Below are 24,670 nucleotides of genomic sequence, written 5' to 3'. Positions count from 1 at the left end.
ATTTTTGTTTTTTTTTTATATAAAATAATGTGCAAAATATAAAAAAAAAAAAAAAATAAAAATAAAGATATTGACATAATTTGAACTCGTCCTTCACCTCAGAGTAAACATTTATGACAACTTTCTGACCGGGTTATGACGTAATAAGTGTTGTTCTGTAACTTACTGCAGCGTAGATAAAACCACAACAGACTTGAGCGGTAGATAACATAAGATAAAGGATTAAACTTTATTATGTACATACTTAAATATATGTTATTACTACAAGTAGTTGCATCGCATAAAAATTCCCTTTAGCATTAATATTTATTATGTTGGTAACATTGATTTAAGGTAAAGATAATAACATATGGTTTCTCTCCCACTTTTACCAGTGTGCTTTGAACATTGGCGGGCTTAGTCATTATTACTGTGCGTGTTAAGTGCGTTAACTTGTTATGGATTCCAAGACGCCGCACACTGCAAGGTGTAGGCAACATGTTTCAGCTATTATTGGTAATAAATAAATTCATATTAAATCCGTTTAAAATTTCATATGTTCATTAATGTATTTGAAGTATTGTTATATGGACGTGGTCATATGTTGTAAAATTACAAAACTGTTACCGTCAAAGTTCATTTTTCAATATCTATTTTAATCGTTTAGTTGCTCTGACTACAAAATGCTATTCATTTTGTAAAAAAGGTATAAATTACAAATGCAAAATACAAGTTAAATTTTTTTTACAAATATGATCTGAAATATTTACTTAGCACTACGGTTCATTTTACATGTTATAGTGAAATTTTTATAGTTATGAATGCTATATGTCAAAACCTCAATCGTTATTATTATTGTTATCTTTTTAAAGTTATTTTCATTAATTCTTATCTTTAAGGTAATATACTAACTTATCAGTCTAATAATGAGCAATTAATCATAGAAAAAAAATTACAACCGATACATTTGTAATTCTTTATTCTTTTAAAAATATTTCTTTTAAAAAAAATCAGATGTGGACACCACATGACTACGCCTATTAAATTACATATACACATTTTTTGCTGCACTTTACTTAAACTTATTTCATTTGAAAGTGAAATACGATCCTCAAATTCTTTAATAAAGTAGACAGTTACACAATTGCATTGTGGTGGACACCACATTCCATCACATTTTTTTGTGTTGTCCGTATCAGCATTTTATATTAGTTTATGTATTAATTTTGTTTCACGTCGTTCAAATAATTATGTGGTGTAAATGAGAAGGTGTCGGATCCTTAACCGTGCAAATATCGGTTCGAATCCGACTTCATGTGCATATATCTTTGTACGAAGTATTGTGATCGCGAAAAATTTCGGTTTTCATATTTCAATGGAAATATATATTTTGACTATTTCGGCGTGATATCTGTACGTACGTATGTATCTTGTGCATAACTCAAAAACGATTAGCCGTAAAATGTTGAAATTATGGATTTAGGACTGTTGTAACATAGTCTAGTTGTGCAGGTTCCCTTTTGATTGTAATCAACTAGACCAAAAGTGTCCAAAAAAGCTCAAAATCAAAAAATTTGGATTTTGGACTTTTTCTTAATTGCAGTAATAAGCTTTCTTTGAGACCTTTTTAACAATATATCATAAGAGGTACTTATTTTCATTGGTTCCTGCATTATACCCAAATAAAAGTTTAATTAATGAAATATTTGGATCATAGGGGAAGACACATCGGTTAAAATTAGACTTCACTTCCTCATTTTTAACTCTTTTCTTTTTAATTTAAATATATTGATTTATTAATAATTATTAACCACTGAATGTAAAAAAAGTTTTACAGTAAATAATAATTCAATAATAACGATTAAAAAAAATTTATATGAAAAAAATCAGAAGTTATTAGTGAAATAAATTTTATGTACTTTTAAAAATGTGTAAATGTAATTTAATAGGCGTACAAGGAAGTCATGTAGTATCCACATCAGATTTTTTTAAATTTAATTACATTGATTTATTAATAATTATTAATTTCTGTAAAAATTGTTTGAATTAAAATGAAAAGTACATAAAACTCTGTTTCACTAATAACTTCTATCTTTTTTCATTTTTTATTTTATTACTATTATTATTATTGAATTATTAGTATTATTTTAAAGATTTTTTTTTACAATCAGGGGTTAGTCTAATAATTTTAATTTATCAATATATTTAAATTTAAAAAAAAAGACAAAATGAAATATATGTATATGAAATCGGATTCGAACCGATGTGCCATCACCTTGTAAAATTCAAATACTTCATTAATTAAAATTTTATTTGGCTTTAACTCTGGAATCAGTGAAAAAAAATAAGTATCACTTGTGACATATTGTTGAAAAAGTCACAATGAGGACTTATTACTGCAGTTATGAAAAACTCCAAAAGCCAATTTTTTATTTTTATTTTTGACTTATTTGGAGACTTTTGGTCCAATCAATTGTAATCAAAAGGGCATGTGCACAACTAGATATTACAACAGTCTTAAAAACAAAATTTCAACATCCTACGGCTAATCGTTTTTGAGTTATGCGAGATACATACGTACGTATATACACACGTTACGCCGAAACTAGTCAAAATATATTCAGGGTTGGTCAAAATAGATATTTCCGTTGAAATGTGAAAACCGAAATTTTTTGTGATCTCAATACTTCTTTTACTTCGTACAAGGAGTAAAAGTACGTTATTCTCTTTCATAGATATTCTTAGAAAAACCTCGACAAAATGTTTTCACAAATTGAATATTTATTACAGTTACATCTAGATTCCGAAAAAAGGAATTTTACTCAAATTTTATTATTTTAATACTGCACATTCTGTTTTATGGATTAAATATGTTTTGTGTAGTAAAAATTTGAATTTTATTTTTACAAATGTTATAAACAAAACGAATTCTTTTGTGGAATAAAATAAATAATTAATATATGTATTAATTTACACATTAACATGATTAAATGTGAAAAAGTTAAATTTCAAAATAGTGAAAATATGTTGCTAGAAGAAATTTTTGAGCTTTTTTCCAGCTTCTTCCTTAGTATTATAAAATAATATATTTTCAGATTATATTGTTTTTTTTTTTATTTCATTTAATTATTCTCACCAACCTGTCTGAAATTCGTTTTTGATTTCGCAAGAATTTTGTCGAATCTAAGGTTAACATTATTTTGAGATGTTTTCACTTAAACCCTTACAATTATTACGCCGATTATATGGGTATTAAAGCTAAACAAAATCATTAATAATTAGATTTAAGCTTTGAATACGAAATTACTCGTATTTTTGTTCTGCTTTTTTGAAAGAAAGTTTTTTATTATTATTATTATGTAAGGTGTATAAATTATTTTATTATTATGTAATAGCATATCGATATTATTTATGACTCACCTCATGACATAATAATATGATACATAATTACAAAACTGTTGATCATCCAATTTAGTTTTTCAATTCTTTATTAATCGTTTTGTTCCTGACTAAAAAATATTATTAATTCTGTAAATCATACAAATTACAAACGTGATGATTAAATTTTTCTTCAGATATGATCTGAAGGATTTACTTTCCACAACGGTGTATTTTACACGTTATAGTGAAATATTTTTAATTTTCCACCTTCGTGCAAACTCCGCGCCGGTTACAGACGATTTGAATAAAATATAATTCACTTCCCAAAACAAAAATTTTTACAGCCATTCTCAGGAAAAATAAACATCCAAAATAGAGAATGAATTAATTCTTCATTCCCTTTTTTCCGATCTGAATATATTGTTACCACAAAAATTCAGGTAATATTCATCCTACAAGTTACCTTATCGCCTTTTTCTCTAAAGAACCAGTTGTGTAATAAACATTCCTGAAGTTGTGTAATAAACCTTCAAAGAAAACGATTCTGTCTGGTGTATCTTATACTTTAAGCGCTTTATACACATAAAATCGTTAAAAAACCCACGGAACCGATAATATAAAACAACTCCTTTCCTATTTATGTTGTTATATACTTGATTTTAATTTATTTATTATTTTTATTATTATCTAGCCAGACAGTCGAGTCCGACCCTTAGAGATTTCATAGACGAATGTTCTCCGCGATGTGGAGAACATTTTGATGTTTTGCCATTGGAATTTTCCTGGCAGGTTTTACAGGTGGTTTGCTATTTATTGCCTTACCAACTCTCCTCCTTTATCCTGACGAAAGGTACATAAATGTACTCAATATATTATTAATATATTAAATATGACGATCTTAGAAGAAAATTCTGCTAAGGTCGTCGTAATTATTCTTAATATATGTGTATATTATAACAATAATTCTAATTAGCTTGAGTATATTCGAAATTTATCGGTTGATTTTAAATTTTAAATTACGATAAACTTTTATTTTCAAACAAATAATCTTCGGTTTAGGTTTAATTTTCCAAGCATTTGGCACTGTTAGTATTAATATAATTTATGTAAAATAATATTTCCTCCTTTATTTTAATGTAAAATTTAATGTAATTATCCGAGCGCTTTCGGAGTCAATTCTCCATCATCAGGGATTATATGAAGTTATTAATTTAACATTCATGTTTATAATTTTTCATATTTAATTATAATTAAATTGAAGTTAAAATTGTTATGTTCATAATAGTCGATTGTAAATAATAAAATAAGTTATACGTTAATAAAAATGTAACCTCATGTCCATAAAATGTTTACGACTATTACGAGCTATTAAATGAAATAGTACCAACCTACTAATCAATAATTATTGTACAATAATTATTATTTCAAACACATATAACGTTTTTCTAATATGCTTTTTTTTTAATAATTATTAGTGTATTCTAATATTTTAATAAATTCGTTAGGGTTATAATTATGTCCAGTTTCTAAAATTTGTCTAGCAAAATTAGATTTTTCTTTATTATTTTTAATTATACTGTTAATATGTGTTTTAATTCTTATGGAGAATGAACGATTAGTCTTTTCGATATATTCGCAGTTTTCGCACTTGAGACTATGCACTCCTTGTTTTTCTAAGTTGTTATCATGATTTATTGTTATAAAAGGATCTTCATTATTTATGTATTTTATTATTTGTTGTATACGCTGTTTTTAATTTAAATTTTTTAAATATTTTGTTAAAGTTATTATAATTTTTATTGTATTCGATTTTATAAGTATTCATTTATTGCATTGTTATTCATTCGTTTTATTTTGTGCTTTATGTATATTTTATTTTTTATTCTGGTGTATAATTTATTTATTAAGTTAGTATCATATTCATTATTTAAAGCTACGTGTTTAATGATATTTAATTTTATATTTTAAGTATTTTATTATTCTGTAAATTAGTGAATTAAAGGTTTCCACTTTTTGACTCCAAAGATGAAAAGATATGAAATGCATTATAGTGACCTGCTTGATTGGCTTTCTATATATGTTTATTCGATTATATTAGTAAAAAAATTTTTGTTAAATTTTATTTCTAAATATTCAATATTGTTATTATTTTCCATATTTAAAATGAATTAGATATTATTATTTAAAGAATTAATTTCTTCAATTATTATGTTTTCTTTATTGTTAAATTGTTGGTTATATATTATCACAATGTCATCTACGTAACGTTTATATAAAGTAATTTGATGTTTATTTATTTATAACATTAGATAGCTGAGTGTTTTCTAGTTCATTCATAAAGATGTCGGCTAAAGTAGCGATAAGTATGGGAAAGGATCCCATCCTTAGATGCTTTTCTTGTTTATAATATTTATTATTAAAATTAAAATAGTTATATCTGATACACCATTCTCATAATTTGTTATTTCGTACATTATATTATTATTTATTTTTGATTTAGTTAGAGTACTATTAATTATATTTATGGTGTTATTAACGTCAATGTTTGTGTACTTATCTTCTATATCTAATGTTATAAATTTGGTTATATCATTTATATTTATATTATTGATTATATCTATTAATTCTCAACCGTTCTTTAAACTGTATTTGTTTTCAATTTTTATATATTTTTTTTAATTTACTGAATAAAAATTTTCTTAATTGATAGGTAGGTGTATTAACATAATTTATAAGGTGTGTTATAGGACCTCTTAATGAATTTTAGGTAGTGCTTTTAATTTTGGAGCATTTTTATTAGTTTTAAAATATTGTTTGGTGTATTTATCCTTGAATATATATTTATTGTTTTTAATGTTAGATGTTATTTCTTTTTTAATTTTATTTGTGGGATCTTTTATTTCTATAAATTTATTGTATTTTATAAATTTGTTTGTTTTATCTATATATACATTATTATTAATGATAACTGGGGTGTTGGTTTGTCTGATTTGACTATAAATGGATTATTACTTTTTAATTTGTTTTTTATACTTTTGTAAATGTTATAGTTTTTATTGGGTGTTTGTTATTGACAATTAAGCTTTTATTATATTTAATATTATCAATTACGTAACGAAATTATCTCTCAACTTGTATTATTTGTATTATCAATTTTAAACAAATTATTTTCTACATCTATAATCGTATTTTTGATGATTTTATTCTTATTTAAGGTTGGTAGGTAAAAATTTAAACGCATGTTTAATAATACTAATTTCTTCGTTATAGAAATCGATATAAGTAGTGCTTATTATATCCTCTCCAAATCTGTATGCATCATTACTCGTATCCCTTGATGTTATTATTTATAATGTTTTACCTGTTTATTTAAAAAATTATTCATTTTAGTGTTCAATTTTATATATTTAATATTCATTAATTTGTTAATTTTAAAATCTATTATTTTAGTAAGTTCGTAAAAAATTACATTACCCAATTCAAATATTAGGTCTGCGTATAATGTGTATAATTCTACATTCAAATTTTGTTGAAGAAATAAATTCTTTAAGTAATATTATTAAATTCACTTTAAATAGGGAAAATAATAACAATGTTGAATATTTGGACATAAAATTTAGCAAAAGTTATATTACTAATAAAATCGATGTAAACATATATAGAAAGCCAACCAAGCAGGACACTATAATACATTTCAAATCTTCACGTCATTGGAGTCAAAAAATGGCAACCTTTAATTCATTAATTTACGGAACCCTAAAATACTTAAAATACAATAATATAAAATTAAATAATATTAAACATATAGCTTTTTTTCTCCTTTTTTCCCCGCCCCCGAACCTTGATCCTCATCTAAACATAAACTCGGCTCCAAGGGGTACCATAGCCTCTAGCTCGTCGGAAACTTTATTCCCGCCAGATAGCCGGGACTTGGTCGTTTAGGCGCCATGCCTCTAATGAGGGGACCCCAAAGGATCACCCCGCCGGGACTCGGTCTTCATGCCGTTCCTCTAACGATGAACCCCCGAAAGGATCCCCTACCGGGACTAGGTCTTACTTTCCCCCCAACGTTACTGCAAGGGAGTCTCCACCCGATCGTCTTAAACGGGAGACCGAGACCTCCCACTCTCTACCGGATGGGGCTGTCCTTCAGAGACACCATGATGCTTCCTACGAAGAAGCAGTTCCAGATGCCGATGGAGTCGTCTTACATCCCGTTCCCCCAGATGCAAGACGATCTAACTTGCAAGATAAGCATATAAAGTCCTGCTGGCAGTCCTTGCGTAAATGGCCAGACTTACCACATGTATAACAGTGACAGCTTCTGTTTGCACCAGAACAGAACTTGATCCTGTGGCCTGGATTCCAGGCCATATAGCTTTAAATAGTGAATATGATACTAACTTAATAAATAAATTATATACTAGAGTAAAAAATAAAATATACATAAAGGACAATATAAAAATAACGAATAACAATGGAATAAATGAATACACTAAACTCGAGTACAATATAAATTATAAAAAATCAAACTATATCTTTAAAACATTAGAATAAAAACAGTGTATGCAACAAATAATAAAATACACAATTAATGAGGATTCTTTTGTAACAATAAATCATGATAACAACATAGAAAAACAAGGAGAGTATCTCAAGTGTGAAAACTGCGATTTTATATTGAATAGACTAATCTTTCATACTCAATAAGACTAAAGAACATATTAATTGTATAATTAAAAACAATAAAGAAAGGTCTAATTTAGCTAGACACATTTTAGAAACTGGACATAATTATAACCATAACGAATTTATTAAAATATTAGAATACACTAATAATTATTTTTAAAAAAACCAGCATATTAGAAAAATTTATTATTACTATTATTTGAATAATAATAAATCAATGAACGAACAAATCAAATTCGATAATGATATCCTACATAAACAAATTGTACAATGATTATTGATTAGTAGGTTGGTACTATTTCATTTCATATAGCTCGTAATAGTCGTAAACATTTTACGGACATGACGTTACATTTTTATTAACGTATACCTTATTTTATTATGAGCATTATCATATATTATAATATATATTACGAACATAACAATTTTAACTTAATTTCATTATAATTATACATAAAAAATTATATACATGAATATTAAATAATAACTACATACAATCCCTGATGATGAAGAAGTAACTGCAGAAGCGATCAGATACTTACATTAAAAGTTGTTGGTAAGTGGAAATATTATTCTATATAAAATAATCTCTGGTAAAGAAATGTCAGATAAATGCAACTGACATTTAAAAAATGTACCGTAATTCTTTTGTAAGCATCACCACTTCCAAAATTCAATTCCGTCCTACGAGGTGTGTGAGAAAAGTAATGAGACTGACTTTTTACTTACCAAAGTTTTTATTTTTTTTCAAACAACAATATTATCCCCTTCAAAGTAGTTCGCTTGGGCAGCTATACACCGGCGGAGTTGTTGTTCCCACTCCTGGTAGCAGCGCTGGAAGGCTTCAACTGGTAGGGCTTTTAACTGGTCGGTCACAGCCTTTTGAATGTTCTCCAGAGTTCCAAAATGACATCTTTTTAAGACACGTTTCAATTTCGGGAAAAGGAAAAAGTCACAAGGACTCAAATCAGATGAATAGGGGGGTTGAGAGACCGTAGGAATGCGTTTTGAGGTCAAAAATTCCCTGATGGAAATGGCCGTGTGACACGAGGCATTGTCATGATGAAGCATCATGACAAGCATCATGACGCTTGTCTGCAGTGTCTGGTCTCACGCGAATCACTCTTTTCATGAGCCTTTCAAGGACACCTTTGTAAAACACTTGGTTGACAGTTTGCCCTGGAGGAACAAATTCTTTATGCAAGATACCCCTATTGCAAAAAAGCAAATAAGCATGGTTTTGATCTTTGATTTGCTCATTCAACATTTTTTCGGTAGAGGAGATGACGGAGTGTGCCACTCTTCGCTTTGCCGTTTTGTTTCAGGATCGTACTCAAATATCCAGGATTCATCACCTGTGATCACACGATTGAAGAATTCTTGTTCTCTGTCAATCCTCTCAAGAAGATCAACGCACACGTTTCTTCGATTGTCCTTCTGTGCCGTCGTGAGTTTTTTCGGCACCGATTTCGCACAAACCTTACGCATGTCCAAATCGTCTGTCAAAATTTGATGTACGGTGAAAGTGTTTAAATTTAACTGTTCACTCATCATCCTTATTGTTAAACGACGGTCTGATCTCACAAGAACCCTGACACTCTCAAAGTTTTTGTCAGATTTTGAAGTTGAAGGACTCCCTGAGTAAGGTTGATCTTCAACGTGTTCTCGGCCTTCCAAAAATGATTTGTGCCAGCGGAAAACTTGTGCTCTTCATACGCAATGTTCTCCATAGGCCTTTTTCAACTTTTCAAAGGTCACAACGTCGCTCTAAATTCCGATGCTCCATTTTACGACATATAACTTTTTAAACTACATAATTTGCAGTTATAATATAAAATTATGAAACAAACTACTAAAAAATATATGATAGAATAATAATAAAATATACGTTTGTGTGTGTGTGTGTGTGTATATATATATATGTAAACGAATAAAAAAATATTAATAGAAATCAATAAGATAATTTTTCGCGTATTAAAATAACAAAGAATTCTAAACTACAAGGTGATGAAATTCACATAAAGTTATAAAATATAATCATAAAATTTTATGACTGGAATACGTCTTCGTCGCTGCTTGTAAAACAGCAATATTCTAAAAAAGCAAAAATCTGACCGATCTCAACTACGGTTAAAAATTAAACGAACCAAGAAATTAAACCTACGAGTAAAATATTAAATAATAATTCAATATATTTCGCGTAGTCGTTATAACACGCTAGATGCATGAGATTTTAGCTTGTCTAAATATATTTTTAAAGGTGAAACTTTAAAGTGATTTCGTAAGTAATTTACAGAGTTTTTACAATTAAGCAGAGTTTAAGTTTACTTATAATCTTTATTTTCACCCACCCAGCGGTTCCCTTAACGGCACGCCGCGGACAGGTGTTGAGGAACGTGATACGGTTGGCATATCATGAACATATTTTACATTATCGAGCGTGAACCGTAACAGTGAGGGTAAATTTTTACGTGAATTTTATCTTTAATAAATCTTTACGAAAGAAGTTTATTATAAAAGTAAAATTAAGAAAGGTGATATACTTCGTTGTACAGATGAAATATTATAGGTCGGTCGGTGGTGACTGTTACAGGCTGCCGTCAAATTTTTGTTTTAATTCTGAAAATCGATAAACATCAGATCTAGAGGTAAATGAAATCTTTATATTTTCACTCAAATTTACAGCGTCGTGCAGAATAATAAAATCTTCCATAATTAATTTCATATATTATTATCCACCGACCGAACTAAATTATTCGTTCTGTAGCTAATGTAGGACGGCTCTATAAAAACAGCATAATAGTAATTGGAAAACATTTCAGATGAAAAAATAATAATGTAAGTCTACTTGTAGAAATAGCGTATATTCGGTAATAGATGGTTTGTAAATTTTGTTATTTTAAATTTATTTTGATTACGCAGTTTTTTAATTCGAATGTCTTATCTCAGCATAGTTCGTTTCGTATTAGGATACGAAATATAATTTCCTTCTTTATCCAGTAATTTAAAAACTAATCGTCCCTTAATTTTACTTTCCCGTCTAAATAGCGCTATATCTCTAGAAGGAAAAGTATTGTAATCGGTCCAGATTGTGCATGTGCAATATTCACCGGATTTTGACGCTTTGACACCTAAGGAACCCAAAAAACCGGATGGAATTTTTCGGTTGTTATAGTTCGTATGTACGTGGGTGTGTTCGGTGTTACACACCGAATATACTTTAAATACAGGATGATTCAAAGAATCGGGAAATTTTGAAAGTTGTGTTGGTAGCCGTGGGCGATTGGTACCACTTGATAAGTGGCGCCAGCCTCTCTAACCTAAGCCACCGGGTTGGTCTAGTGGTGAACAAGTTTTCCCAAATCAGCTGATTTGGAAGTCGAGAGTTCCAGCGTTCAAGTCCTAGTAAAGCCAGCTATTTTTACACGGATTTGAATACTAGATCGTGGTTACCGGTGTTCTTTGGTGGTTGGGTTTCAGTTAACCACACATCTCAGGTATGGTCGAACTGAGAATGTACAAGACTACACTTCATTCACACTCATACATATCATACTCATTCATCCTCTGAAGTATTATCTAAACGGTAGTTACCGGAGGCTAAACAGGAAAAAGAAATAAAAGCCTCTCTAACCTAACCTGCCATTTAGTTGTCATGGATCCTTGGAGTGGTGCGTAACGTGCATTTGCTATCAAAGCCTTTTACAAAAACAATGACAGTGTGGAGGGAGCACGTAGAGAATTACGCTGTCATTTTAATCTGGGACGGCACGACCGTATTCCATCAGCACATGCAATTAAAACATGGATCTAATTTTGAGGAAACCGGTTCGGCAAAAAAAGAAACCTCCAGCCCGTGAGCGAACCGTCCGTACACCACAGAATGCAAGCTTTACAAGAGGCTGTCACACGAAGTCCACATCGGTCAATCCGTCGTCTCTCAGCATCTTTACAATCGCATAGTTCAAGCGTTCGAAGAATGTTAGCGAAGGACTTGCAATTCTATCTGTACAAGTTGCAGATCGTCCAGAAACTGAAACCGAAGATGCAGTTGTGCGAGCACAATTCTGTAATGTAATGCTTCAGAAGATAACGAGTTTGTTCACGAACTGTGGATGTCAGACGAAGCGCATTTCCACCTCAGTCGATTTGTTAACAAGCAAAATTTCAGATACTGGGCACAAGAAAATCCTACGCAGCTGCACCAGCGTCCGTTGCACAGTCAGAAAGTGACCGTGTGGTGTGCTATGTCATCTTACGGTGTTATAGGCCCTTCTTTTTTTGAGGATGACAACGATCTTGCGATTACAGTGACGTCGGCTCGTTACGTAGCCGTGCTTGAAACCTTTGTTGTGGAACAACAAAAGAGATTTCCACCGATTCTTAACACAGCCTGGTTTCAAAAAGACGGAGCAACGTCACATACTGCACGAATATCGATGGCAGCTGTACGCCGATTGTTTGGACGACGTGTCGTTTCACGAAACGGTGACATTAGATGGCCTCCCAGATCGCCTAATCTCTCAGCTTGCGATTACTTTTTGTGGGGTCACCTTAAAAGCAAAGTGTTCCATAGTAGACCTGCTACAACGGATGAACTGAAGGCAAAGATCCGAGAAGCAATCGCGGAAATTCCAGTCGAGATGTTACGTCAAACCGTGAACAATTTAACGAAGAGACTTCGTGAGTGTTTACGTAGAAGAGGAGGTCACTTGCAAGATGTCATCTTTAAAAAAAAAACTAAAATGTATGTATCCTAAAATGGCAAAATTTGTACAATTACATGAAATAAAATTCATTTTCTAAAAGAATCTTTCATTAACGTTTTTTTAATTTTTTAAATTTCCCGTTTCTTTGAATCACTCTGTATATACTCTAAATCAATTATTTACTTATTTTATTTTTATACTCTAAATCACTTTATATCTCGAGAACCGAGAACTACTGAACCGATTTTGACGATAAGTAGACAGATTATTTCTATATAAGGGGCATTGATCCCATTAAATTTTCAACTTAAAAGGTCAAAAAGGTAAAGCTGTAGAGCAAGGTCATCCTCAGTATCTCGAGATTTCACCAAGGCCATATTTTTCTTAGGCACATTTGCAAAAATAAATTCTGACAAAATTGCTCCTTTACCCCAAGAAATGCTGGGGTGTAGTCATCTGCTATGTTGTGACGACACAGATTTGCGGTAGAATCAAATAAATGAATAAATATTTAATGTGTAAACAAGTAACTCGGTCTGGCTGGGTCTCTAACTCTATCGCTCGGTCGTCTCGGTACCTGGTGCGTTAAGCCTCAGAGTTATACCGGGCTACCGACCGTACAAGCGAAATTTGTTTTATGTAAGTTGTTAAATTACATAAGTTTAGTTAGTGTTAACCGTCACCGCTAGTACCGCCATATCCACTCGAATTAAATACGGTATGCGCGCGCACATCAGTTAGAATAATTGAAATAAATAAACGAAAAATGATATATTTAAATAAAATGATAAATATTTTATATTAAGTTGTGTATGTAAGCCGTGTATGAGATATAATCCACAGCTGTCGGACTTTCCCCTCACGCGGCTACAACTCTAGTATCAGCTTTTTTTATATAAATTCAAATTAGGTGTTAACATCCGTGCTGTATAAACATAAAAACATGCCTTGAACCGACAAAAAATAAATAAACTCGAAAATAAACAGAATAATTAATTTATTTATTAAATTAAGTAAACAAATTAGTATTTAATGGTATTTTTATATTACATAAAATTTATACGAATTAAAAATGAGCTTAATTAACCGGTACGATTGCACCACAGTTACAGGTTTATAGTATATTTAATAAAATGTTTTGTGAATCGGTCATATACTAGTAATTAATTGATAAATAAAATAGTTATTCTAAGTTAATTCACTAACGCGTCAATTATTAGCAATAATAAAATTAATATCAGCATATGTTGGTCTAGATTTAATATATACAAGCCGTCCTCCTTGGTTCGAGTGATAGCGTCCCGTCTTTTATCCGGAGGTCTCGGGTTCAAAACCCGGTCATGCATGACATTTTCACACGCTATAAGATTGTAATTTCATCTCTTCTTTGAAGCAGTATCTAACGGTTTTCCCGAAGATTTGATATGCACAATAATTAAAAGACTTTAATAAATTTGCCAATTCATCGATTTCTTAACGTACAATTAAAATCTACTTATAAGAGTTACGGGCTTATTTTTTTATATTTATTATTTAAAATATTATAAGTCTACCTATCAGTAAATTCATAAAATCTTCGAAAATAATTTTTTTTTAATGACTGTAATAAAGAATGATTTTTCTTCTTTTTTTTTCTTCAGTCATTTGACTGGTTTGATCAGCTCTCCAAGATTCCCTATCTAGTGCTAGTCGTTTCATTTCAGTATACCCTCTACATCCTACATCCCTAACAATTTGTTTTACATATTCCAAACGTGGCCTCCCTACACAATTTTTTCCTTCTACCTGTCCTTCCAATATTAAAGCGACTATTCCAGGACGCCTTAGAATGTGGCCTATAAGTCTTCTCTTCTTTTAACTATATTTTTACAAATGCTTCTTTTTTCATCTATTTATCGCAATACCTCTTCATTTGTCACTTTATCCACCCGTCTGATTTTTAACATTCTCCTATAGCACCGCATTTCAAAAGCTTCTAATCTTTTCTTCTCAGATACTCCGATCGTCCAAGTTTCACTTCCATATAAAGCAACACTCCAAACATATACTTTCAAAAATCTTTTCCTGACATTTAAATTAATTTTTGATGTAAACAAATTATATTTCTTACTGATGGCTCGTTTCGCTTGTGCTAATCGGCATTTTGTATCGCTCCTGCTTCGTCCATCTTTAGTAATTCTACTTCCCAAATAACAAAATTCTACCTCCACAATCTTTTCTCCTCCTATTTTCACATTCAGCGGTCCATCTTTGTTATTTCTACTACATTTCATTACTTTTGTTTTGTTCTTGTTTATTTTCATGCGATAGTTCTTGCGTAGGACTTCATCTATGCCGTTCATTGTTTCTTCTAAATCCTTTTGTCTCTCGGCTAGAATTACTATATCATCAGCAAATCGTAGCATCTTTATCTTTTCACCTTGTACTGTTACTCCGAATCTAAATTGTTCTTTAACATCATTAACTGCTAGATCCATGTAAAGATTAAAAAGTTTTTTCATATACAACGTAAAAATTAATCGTTCGCAACGTACCAATTAATGAAACCATATGATCCAGTTATAACTAGATAATTATATATCGATCGATTCACACAATATCATGTTATCACAATGAAACATTAAGTTCCACTAAATTTTCTTTTACTATTTGACAGTTATCGCATGAATACAAGTCTACATTACCTTTAATATACGAATAACAAAAGTAATTTCGGTTTAACAGTGTATTGTACAAATAGAAGGTATTTAATAAATTTTATTTTATATTTTTCAAATTTTGTTTGTATGAGCTCAAAGCTTGTGGTAGGAATACCGAACGTAAATTTTGTAGCTTATGAAAAATTGTCCGTCCGGGATTCGAACTTGAAATCTACCGAATGAAGGTTAAGACGCTATCATTCCGCTGTGTAGGTCGGTATTCTATATGAATTATTTTTATTTTAAAATCAACGAAATAAAGATACCGTTAAAAATCAAAATCAGTTAAGATATTATAACAGTTGTAAGCGATCCGACGCCAATAAATTTACTTCCCTCTCCACAGCAGATAGTCGTTTACAAGAATAACAAGCATCAGGCTTACAAGAAAATGTATGGGGAAAGAGAGAGATTGATTGAGAGAGAATTTCCGCTCCCTTCTGCACTGAGAGGGATACACGGTTATATAACGACATGCAAACCCTCTGAAATGCAGGATAGATATTTTAACTTCGTTTATCACATAAAGATCGGCTACGTAATATCGAGTTCAAAACTACTTATGGATTTTTACCCAAAAACTTTATGGATTTATTTCTTCAGGAAATAAATCTGTTGCTTTGCTCGATGATGTTTATGAATATTTTAGTTTTTAAGGATGCAGTAGATTTATTAGATTTGAGTAGATATTTATTTGAAATATAAATTGATTAACAAATGTATCGGCAAGGTAAAACTCATTAAGTCTATTAATGCGATTTACCTAATCGAAAATACTAAATTGAAAATGGAACAAAATACATAATTTCTTTTATCCGACGGTTAAAATTAACAGCGGTTGCTTATGTTAAATATTGTAGCAGACTGTATCTCGCATAATAAAGATGATTATAAAAAGTAGTTTTACCCAAGAAACAATAAAAAAAAAATGCTGTATTCAAAAAAATTAAGCGAGAAAATCTGCAATTTTACCTGATTCCTAAAGGATTTACATTTTCATCGCAGTAAATACTTTATTTTTTTAATGAAATAAAGCGAAGAAGAAAACGGGTTCGTTTCTAATGGCAGAATTTTCTTGCATGGACGCCCATAGAAGCTTCTTAAAACTTAAATATTTTCTTAGCTATTAAATTTCGCTTAATGAAGATATAAAGAACAGACGAACAATACAAAAAATAAATATTACATAATATAGATATTCCTGAAAATTATTTTTTTAAATAGAGGATATTTTTAGAATAGAGAATATAGAATTTTTTTTCAATATTCTCTCCTTGTTTGTTGAGTTATTACAGCTGCAGTTTTTTACCTTTTGCTTTTATTTAAACCTATTTCGAACTGTTTCTCTAAAACGTTTCTAATTATTCGATTTAAATTTCTTTTCAAATATCTTATATTAATTTAATAAATAAAGTCCATTTTTATGTAAATTATTTTTGTCAATATTTTAATGTTTAGTGTTATATTCTATTTGAAAAGGGATTTTTTACACCAATCATTTGTGTATAATGTTTTTTGGAAACTTTAAAATATCATATAGCTTATTCAGATTGATATATACATATACTAGACAGAACCTGGACCCTTGGGCGCTCAGGGGCCTACCCCATGACTACAGAGTTCGCTTCTCTCGCGCCACTCCCAATTTTCTAATGGGACAGGCGCCCTGGACGCCCACAGAGCTTGCTTCGGCCGCCAATCCCATTTACTCAGAGGGCTCCGCCCCCTGGACCCCCGCATTTTATTTTATCCTCATGATTGCGAGAATAATACTGATAAATAACAATTAGAGTATTCAGGCTTTAAAGAAACTTGAAATGGAAACTAAATTACAAAATATGAAATAATAGTAACTACGGTAACTAAAGTACACACACCTTTAAAGACGAAAAATTCATAACTTATTTCTTTGCCGTGGTGGCAGAAATATAATGACGAAGTAAAAGGATTAATCTATTATTACCTTAATGAATATCTTAAATTCACCTTCCTTGGGGGCGAAGAAATAACAAATATTTTTATATCTTAATCTTAAGAATCTAGCTAATCTAAGAACGCTAGGGCCTCGATCGATGGCTTAAAATCTTCCCTGGGATAACATGAATGTATCCTGCAAATTTGAAAGTAATCGGATGGTTGATTCTCGCGTGATACGGTAACAAACAAACAGACAAACTTTGTATATTCTTATATATATTTCCTAAATAACATTTTCGAATAACCGTGTTCTGTTAGATCGAGAATTTTCCTGATGTATACAAAAGTTAGCCTTCAATCTATTAAGAAATACCCCGTTTGAATTTTGAAAATCGGACAATTTTTTGCAGAGATATTGTAAGAGCACCCCATTTCATATCCCAAAACAGCGCCCCAGGGTACCACGTTTATTACCGGTTGATGGTGATGATCGACCTAACCTCCCAAGAGGTAATCTCATACCTCACCACTTTAGCCTCATATGCAGTCCCTAATGTAACCACCCGATGATATTTTTTAAATTTATTTAATATTATTTTATTTAACGTAAATTTGATTCTATTATTTTTGTAATATTATTCATTCGATTGGTTCGAATCATTCAGTTCAAACCCAGCTCACACAGTGATAGAGATTCACAGTTCACAGTTCATTAATTCAATTTTTTAAAGTTTGTGCATCAACCTGTAAATCTCCACTACTACATATATGGTTTTCTTGGCATTTTTCCCGCCACCACCCCATTCGTTTGGCCTAAAGCATAAAACCAAATGTCTGTGCCACAAACGGCTACTGAGCGTCGAAACAGTTTAGCGACCAGTGTCCTAAATAGTTGCTAGAGCTTATCTAACAGCGTGAGCGGATTAAGCGAGGTGCCATACACCACCGTCTTACGTCCCCAACCGCTCACTTTCATGTATTTACTAAATGGGTAGGCGCACGCCGTCAACTACTAAAAATATATATGACATCAATAAATTAAAATTTACTTCGTCTAGACAGCAATTCGTTGCCACGCCTAGGTCGCTGAATGCCAGCAAGTACCTGTCCACCATATTAAAGCGCTTGGAGCCTTAATTGGCTAGTGGTTAGCCATATATATCTCTAGGTTAGCTTCAAACAGCAGTGCGGTAGGAGTCTTTTCCCTTAGGTAAACTACAGATGCTGGTTGAACAAAGCAACCGCATCAAGGAACACGCACACGGTCCGAAAATGCGGCACTCGTCACAAAGACTTGCCGCTTGTGAGTGGCTAATTTTCCTCTTGACCTCTAAGACTGGGGTGTGGCCCAGTCTCTGCACCCTCCCCCTCCCCCCACGCAAGGGCAAGACAGTCAAACATCAGTTTTTCATTTGACTGGACCTCCCCGCAGACGCATAGCTCATCAGCTGCCAGGCGGAACCAAAACAGATATTGGTTTAAATTAACTACTTATCTACTACACACACACACACACACACACACACACACACACACACACACACACACACACACACACACACACACACACACACACACACACACACACACATATATATATATATATATATATATAATAAATATCAGTACATATATACTCGTATATATGTACTGATATTTATTCGAAATTTTTCGAGATGAAATATTCTAAAATCCTTCTCAGTTATGCCAAAAAGCACGGGTAAAAATTTGGTTGCGATTGATCGAGTAGTTTTTTGTTTATCCCGAACATTCAAAAGCATTCTTCCTCTTTATACAATAGTATATATATATATATATATATTTATTTATTTATTTATTTATTACATAGATTATTTGTAATATACAGGTTAAATAGTATTCATAAATATATAGATTATATTTCTATTTTAAATTTACTATATTTTACTTGCCCAATGGAAAGAATGGTGTTTACGTTTGTTATTTTCTTCAAACTTTATATATGTATAAATACATACAGAAGAAATTAAGTTAAATTTTTTGATACCTTTTACATGAAAATCAGTTCAGTGTTACAGAGTTTAAAGTGAACAGTCTAAATACATTACGCTCCTCTTAACATTGTCGGGTAATAACTCTTCAGTACTGACAATCCTTCAGAATTTAATTGGAATCCGATGAACCGTCAAATATTATTGTTTAACACCTCAATAGGCAAATTTACCGATAATTCTGATTTAATTATTGTATAAGCAATAACTGTTTTTTTTAATTTTAATTAATCGGTAACGTTTATTTCCTAATTCAATAATAATAACTTCACAGTAAACTGTTAAATAAATATTGCAAAAGAATTATCGCTATAATTCATTCGATTACAGTTTGTTCTTCGTTAAAAAAAATAATCTGTCCGATACATTTTATTATAACGGTACAGAGAATAAATATAATGAGAAAGTCGGAATATATTATGTATCAGACGAAACGGATTAAATATTTTATAGTTGGATGAAGAATAATAATCTAACCTAAAGAAGTCAATTCGTATATAACACTTACAGGATGACTTAAATTATCAGTAGTTTGGAGATTCTCCAAAAAAATTGTAGATTATTCTCGAGCTTATGTATCCTTAGAGAGAAGGTATTCTCTATAAATTCATCGGACAAGTTGAGTATACTATATCTGTATAATCTTATAATGTTCAACTATGGAAAGACAAAGTCTAAATTTATAGGGATATAAAAACGAGACCTTGCAGAATAAAGCTAATCGATCAACGTAAATTCCGTATTTAATGTTGGCATTTAAATTTATTAACTTTTATTGTTATGGAAGAAATAAATAATGTTTTATTATTAACATTTATAACATTTGCAACACATCAAACAACAAGCGTTTTTGTGCTGATAATAATTCATTAGGCATAATTATTTTGATAGTATTAAACGGTCTTAAAATCTCTAGGTCACTTGATAACATATAGCCATTATAAATTAACTGAAACCTAATAATCGTAACCAAATAAAAACTACGGAATTAAATTGTGTTTATTCTTTATTATATATTTTTTTTTATTGTTTTAAATTTCTTTCCGTAAAGGTCATCGTGCAAAAAACTGTGATGACATTGAAACAAATTTAACAATTAGTATTTGACTAATTACGATGTAAACGTTTTTTCATTTATCGAGAAATTATAAAAATGATATTTATCGTGAAATATCTCTCATTTATGTTTTTTAAATTTTAATTGAGAAACGTTTTCGTATTACATTTTTTAATATTTAACGTTCATTATTTGAGCTCATGTAATTTATGAGATTTCAACTTGAAATCATAAACATCTTTTTTAAAACAATTTTTTTTTTCTAACGGACTGATTTTAAAAAATTCTTGCCGACTATTTTCATGTTTATATTAAAAAATCTTTCCCGTTATGCGGCTAAAGTCGCGTTCCGGGAAAGTCCTACAACTTTTTTTTTTTTTTTTGTTTGTGGGCGAGAAACGCCTGGGCGTTATCATCGTCCGGTAGTTATTATTAAAAGGGTAAAATAACTTCAAAATAATAAACCACACAGGGTGTAAACGTAATATGAACCGTTTAATAAAAATTTACTAAAACAAGCCAAGAAGGCAAAACAAAACCCAAAACTAATACCACAGACAAAGGTGATATAATATAAAAGCTAAAATAATAGAATAAAGAAAGTATAAAAACTTACCCAACTCCGATGGGTTGTGCAAAAATCCCCTCCCCCGATAGTAAAATTAAACACATAGAACTAAAAAATCAAATCGAAAATAAAGGTTAAAATTATTAAAACACTCTCCTTACAGAAAATGAGTATATTAAATCCTTTGCAGTAACCCAGTATCATGTAAAAAGAGAAACATCCGTTCCAAAATCTCGCCATCGTTGCACAAGATATCACGAATGTTGCTGGGTATATTAAACTGACGACGCAACGCCGCATAACATATTCAGTCCACGAGAATGTGGTGTACAGTCATGCGGCAGTTGCATCGTGTGCACAGGGATGGGTCTTCTCCTGACATTAGATATTCGTCCGTGATCCTCGTATGCCCCAACCGTAACCGGCAGAGGACTACTTCCTCAAGACGAGAGTTCCTGCAAGAGGAGCTCCACGGCAACACTGAATCTTTAATCCGTCGAAGTTTATTATCGACGGCAGCCGTCCAGCCACTTTGCCACCTCGCTCGCAGCGATTGTTTTATACGATTGATAAAATCAAAGGTAGTAACTCGGGTGCTGAAAGGAGGCTGAATACACGCTTCTTTCGCAGCAGAATCTGCCCTCTCATTACCTAGAATTCCAACGTGGCTAGGGATCCAGCAAAAACCTACCCCCCTGTTTGGTTTAACTAACTCAGCGATTTTATCATAAATGTTAACGACGACAGGATGTCCGCAATAAAGGTTTTTCAACGCCAGGAGAGCACTGTACGAGTCACTGCAAATAAGAATGCTCCTATATTTAGGGCCAACGATACTTAGAGCCCTATCCATAGCGAGTAGTTTCGCGCTGAACACACTCGTAACACCGGGTAGGCCAAATATATAAGTCTGTTCATCGAAAACAAAAGCACAACCAACGTTACCGTCATGTTTCGACCCATCAGTGTATACCACCACGTCTGGGTTCGAAACTGCGGTTTGTTTCTCGTGCACGGCTTACACACAAATACACACACAGCTTAATTTAAAATAATAATCATTTTATTTAAATATAATATTTTCTCGTTTATTTAATTTAATGATTCTAACTAAAGCGCGCGCACGTATACTGCAATTAATTCGCGCGGGTAAGGCGGTATTAGCGGCACTAATTAAACTAAAGTAATTTCACAATTTGCACAGAACAAATTTCGTTAATACTGTTGGCAGACCGGTGTAGCCGCGAGGTTTAACTCATCAGGTACCGAATCGACCAGGCGACCGTGTTCGAGATCCACTCAGACAAGTTACTTTTCACCTGTGACGTGACAACATAGCAGAAGATTAAAACAGCATTTTTCGGAGTGGGTATGCGATTTTATATATTTTTTTAATTGTTTCCAAATGTGCCTAAGAAAAATGTGTCCTTAATTACGTGAAATCTTGAGACACTGAAGGTGACTTTGCTCTAAAGCTTCACCTCCTTGACTTCTTAAGTTGAAAATTTATTGACATCAATGCCCGTTATATAAAAGTTATCTGACTAAGTTTGGTCAAAATAGGTTCAGTAGTTCTGGAGATATAAGGTGATTTAGAGGCCAACACCGAACACACACATGTACATACGAACATTAACATCCGGAAAATTTCCATCCGGTTTTTGGGTTCTTTATGAGTCAAAACGTCAAAATCAGGTGAAAACCGCATATGCTCAAATTGGACCGATTACAATACTTTCCCTTCTAGAGCTATAGCGGTATCTAGACGAGAAAGTAAAAAGAAGATTAAAACATACTTTACTTAAACAAATAATTTTATTTTCGAAAAGTTTTAATATAAAAACAAATACTCCCGACAATGGTGTTATTTATCAAAATAAATATGAAAAAAACGAAAAGGACTTGAGAACGAGGAGGGATTATGAAAATTAAATACAGCATGGAAAAAAAATTGTTCCCAGTATTTTTTTGTATTTTTTTTTGGTTGATAATACCACCATATAATCTTGAAGCTTGTGCGTGGGATATGGATATCGGATTTTATCGTGTATAAAAAATGTCATGCCTGACCGAGATTTGAACCCGGAACCTCAGGATGAAAGGGTGATTACGCTACCACTCCAGTCATCGGCGTCTATTTGGTACATAATCCTGTCGTATCGAGAAGAAAAATATTTTAATTAAAAATTACTTCAGAGATATATTGTGAGAATCTAAAAAATCTGATGTGAACACCGCATGACTTCCTTGTACGCCTATTAAATTACGTATACACATTTTTTTTTTAAATGAAAAATACATAAAATTTTATTTCATTAATAACTTCTGATGATTTTTTTTTTTTTATTGTTCTTATAGAATTATTATTTATCGTAAGCATTTTTTTACAATCAGAAGTTAATAATTACTAATAAATCAATATATTTAAATTTAAAAAAAGGAAATTAATTCGGATTCGAACCGATGTGCCTTCCCCTTGTAAGATCTAAACATTTCATTAATTAAAATTTTATTTGGCTATAATTCTGAAACCAGTGAAAATAAGTACCACTTATGATACATCGTAAAAAGACTCTCAATGAGAACTTATTAATGCAGTTAAGAAAAACTCCAAAATCCAAATGTTTTGGATTTTTTAGACATTTTTGGTCCAGTCGACTGCAATCAAAATGAGAGGTGCAGAGACAGAGAGATGCAAGTGCACAACTAGATGTTACAACAGTCGTAAATCCAAAATTTCATCATCCTACGGCTAATCGTTTTTGAGTTATACGAGACACATACGTACGTACGAACAGATGTCATGTCGACACTAGTCAAAATGGATTCAGAAATTTTCATAATGGATATTTCCGTTGAAATCTGAAAACCGAAATTTTTTGCGATCACAATACTTCCTTTACTGCGTAAAAGTACAATAGAATAGATTTTCAAATATTAATACAATTGACTTTTAACATGTAAAATTCATTCAATGTAATACCTTCTGGATGATATAACATTTGTGGAAGGCAATATGGTTTTTTTAGCTACAATAAAAATGATATCGCATCATATTTGTAAAATTAAAAGAAATACATTAGCAGATAGATAGATATATTGAATTTCATCGTAATTTTTGTTATGTTTTTACTGATTTTTTTCATGCGTATTATTTTTTATTAATTACAAAAAGTAAAAAAATAAATTAATAAAGTAAATTTTCATTAAATAATTTAAGAATTTCATATTCGTGGAATAGATACGAGATGAAATGAAAACTTTGCTCCAAATTAATTTAAATTATGTAATGAATGAGTAAATACTCAAGATATGACTAAATATTTATACCGATAGGTTTAAATGAAAAGGAAAAAAATATTTAAGGGTTCCAGTAAGATTCTTAACGATTTTTTTCATTTACGAAGAAGATCAGAGTATTTATCGTAATGAAGTTTGAGAATTTTAAAATAAAATGTTCATCAGTTATGTCAAATAAGTTAAAATTAATCATTAAAACACATAAATATAATATTTTTTTTTATTTCTAATTATTTACAATGATGCTATGAAATATTAACGTTATTTTTTGGGTTACCGATTACTTTCCATTAATATAATCGAATTTAACAAAAAAAAGTAAGGAATCATCCACATATTTA

General features: G+C 31.1%; 1 protein-coding gene across 1 annotated transcript in view; it reads left to right on the top strand.

Annotated features, from left to right (window-relative positions):
- Window positions 1-373: 373 nt before the first annotated feature.
- LOC142326398 (facilitated trehalose transporter Tret1-like) overlaps window positions 374-24,670 on the top strand; it is a 116,419-nt gene continuing 92,122 nt past the window's right edge. Inside the window, exon 1 of the mRNA XM_075368874.1 lies at window positions 374-495. Within this exon, the coding sequence (XP_075224989.1) occupies window positions 438-495 (58 nt within the window). The 5' untranslated portion in view covers window positions 374-437. The remainder of the gene's footprint in view (window positions 496-24,670) is intronic.

Source organism: Lycorma delicatula, chromosome 6 (genome assembly GCF_047948215.1).
Source record: "Lycorma delicatula isolate Av1 chromosome 6, ASM4794821v1, whole genome shotgun sequence".
NCBI lineage: Eukaryota > Metazoa > Arthropoda > Insecta > Hemiptera > Fulgoridae > Lycorma > Lycorma delicatula.
This window is presented reverse-complemented; position numbering and strand designations above follow the sequence as displayed.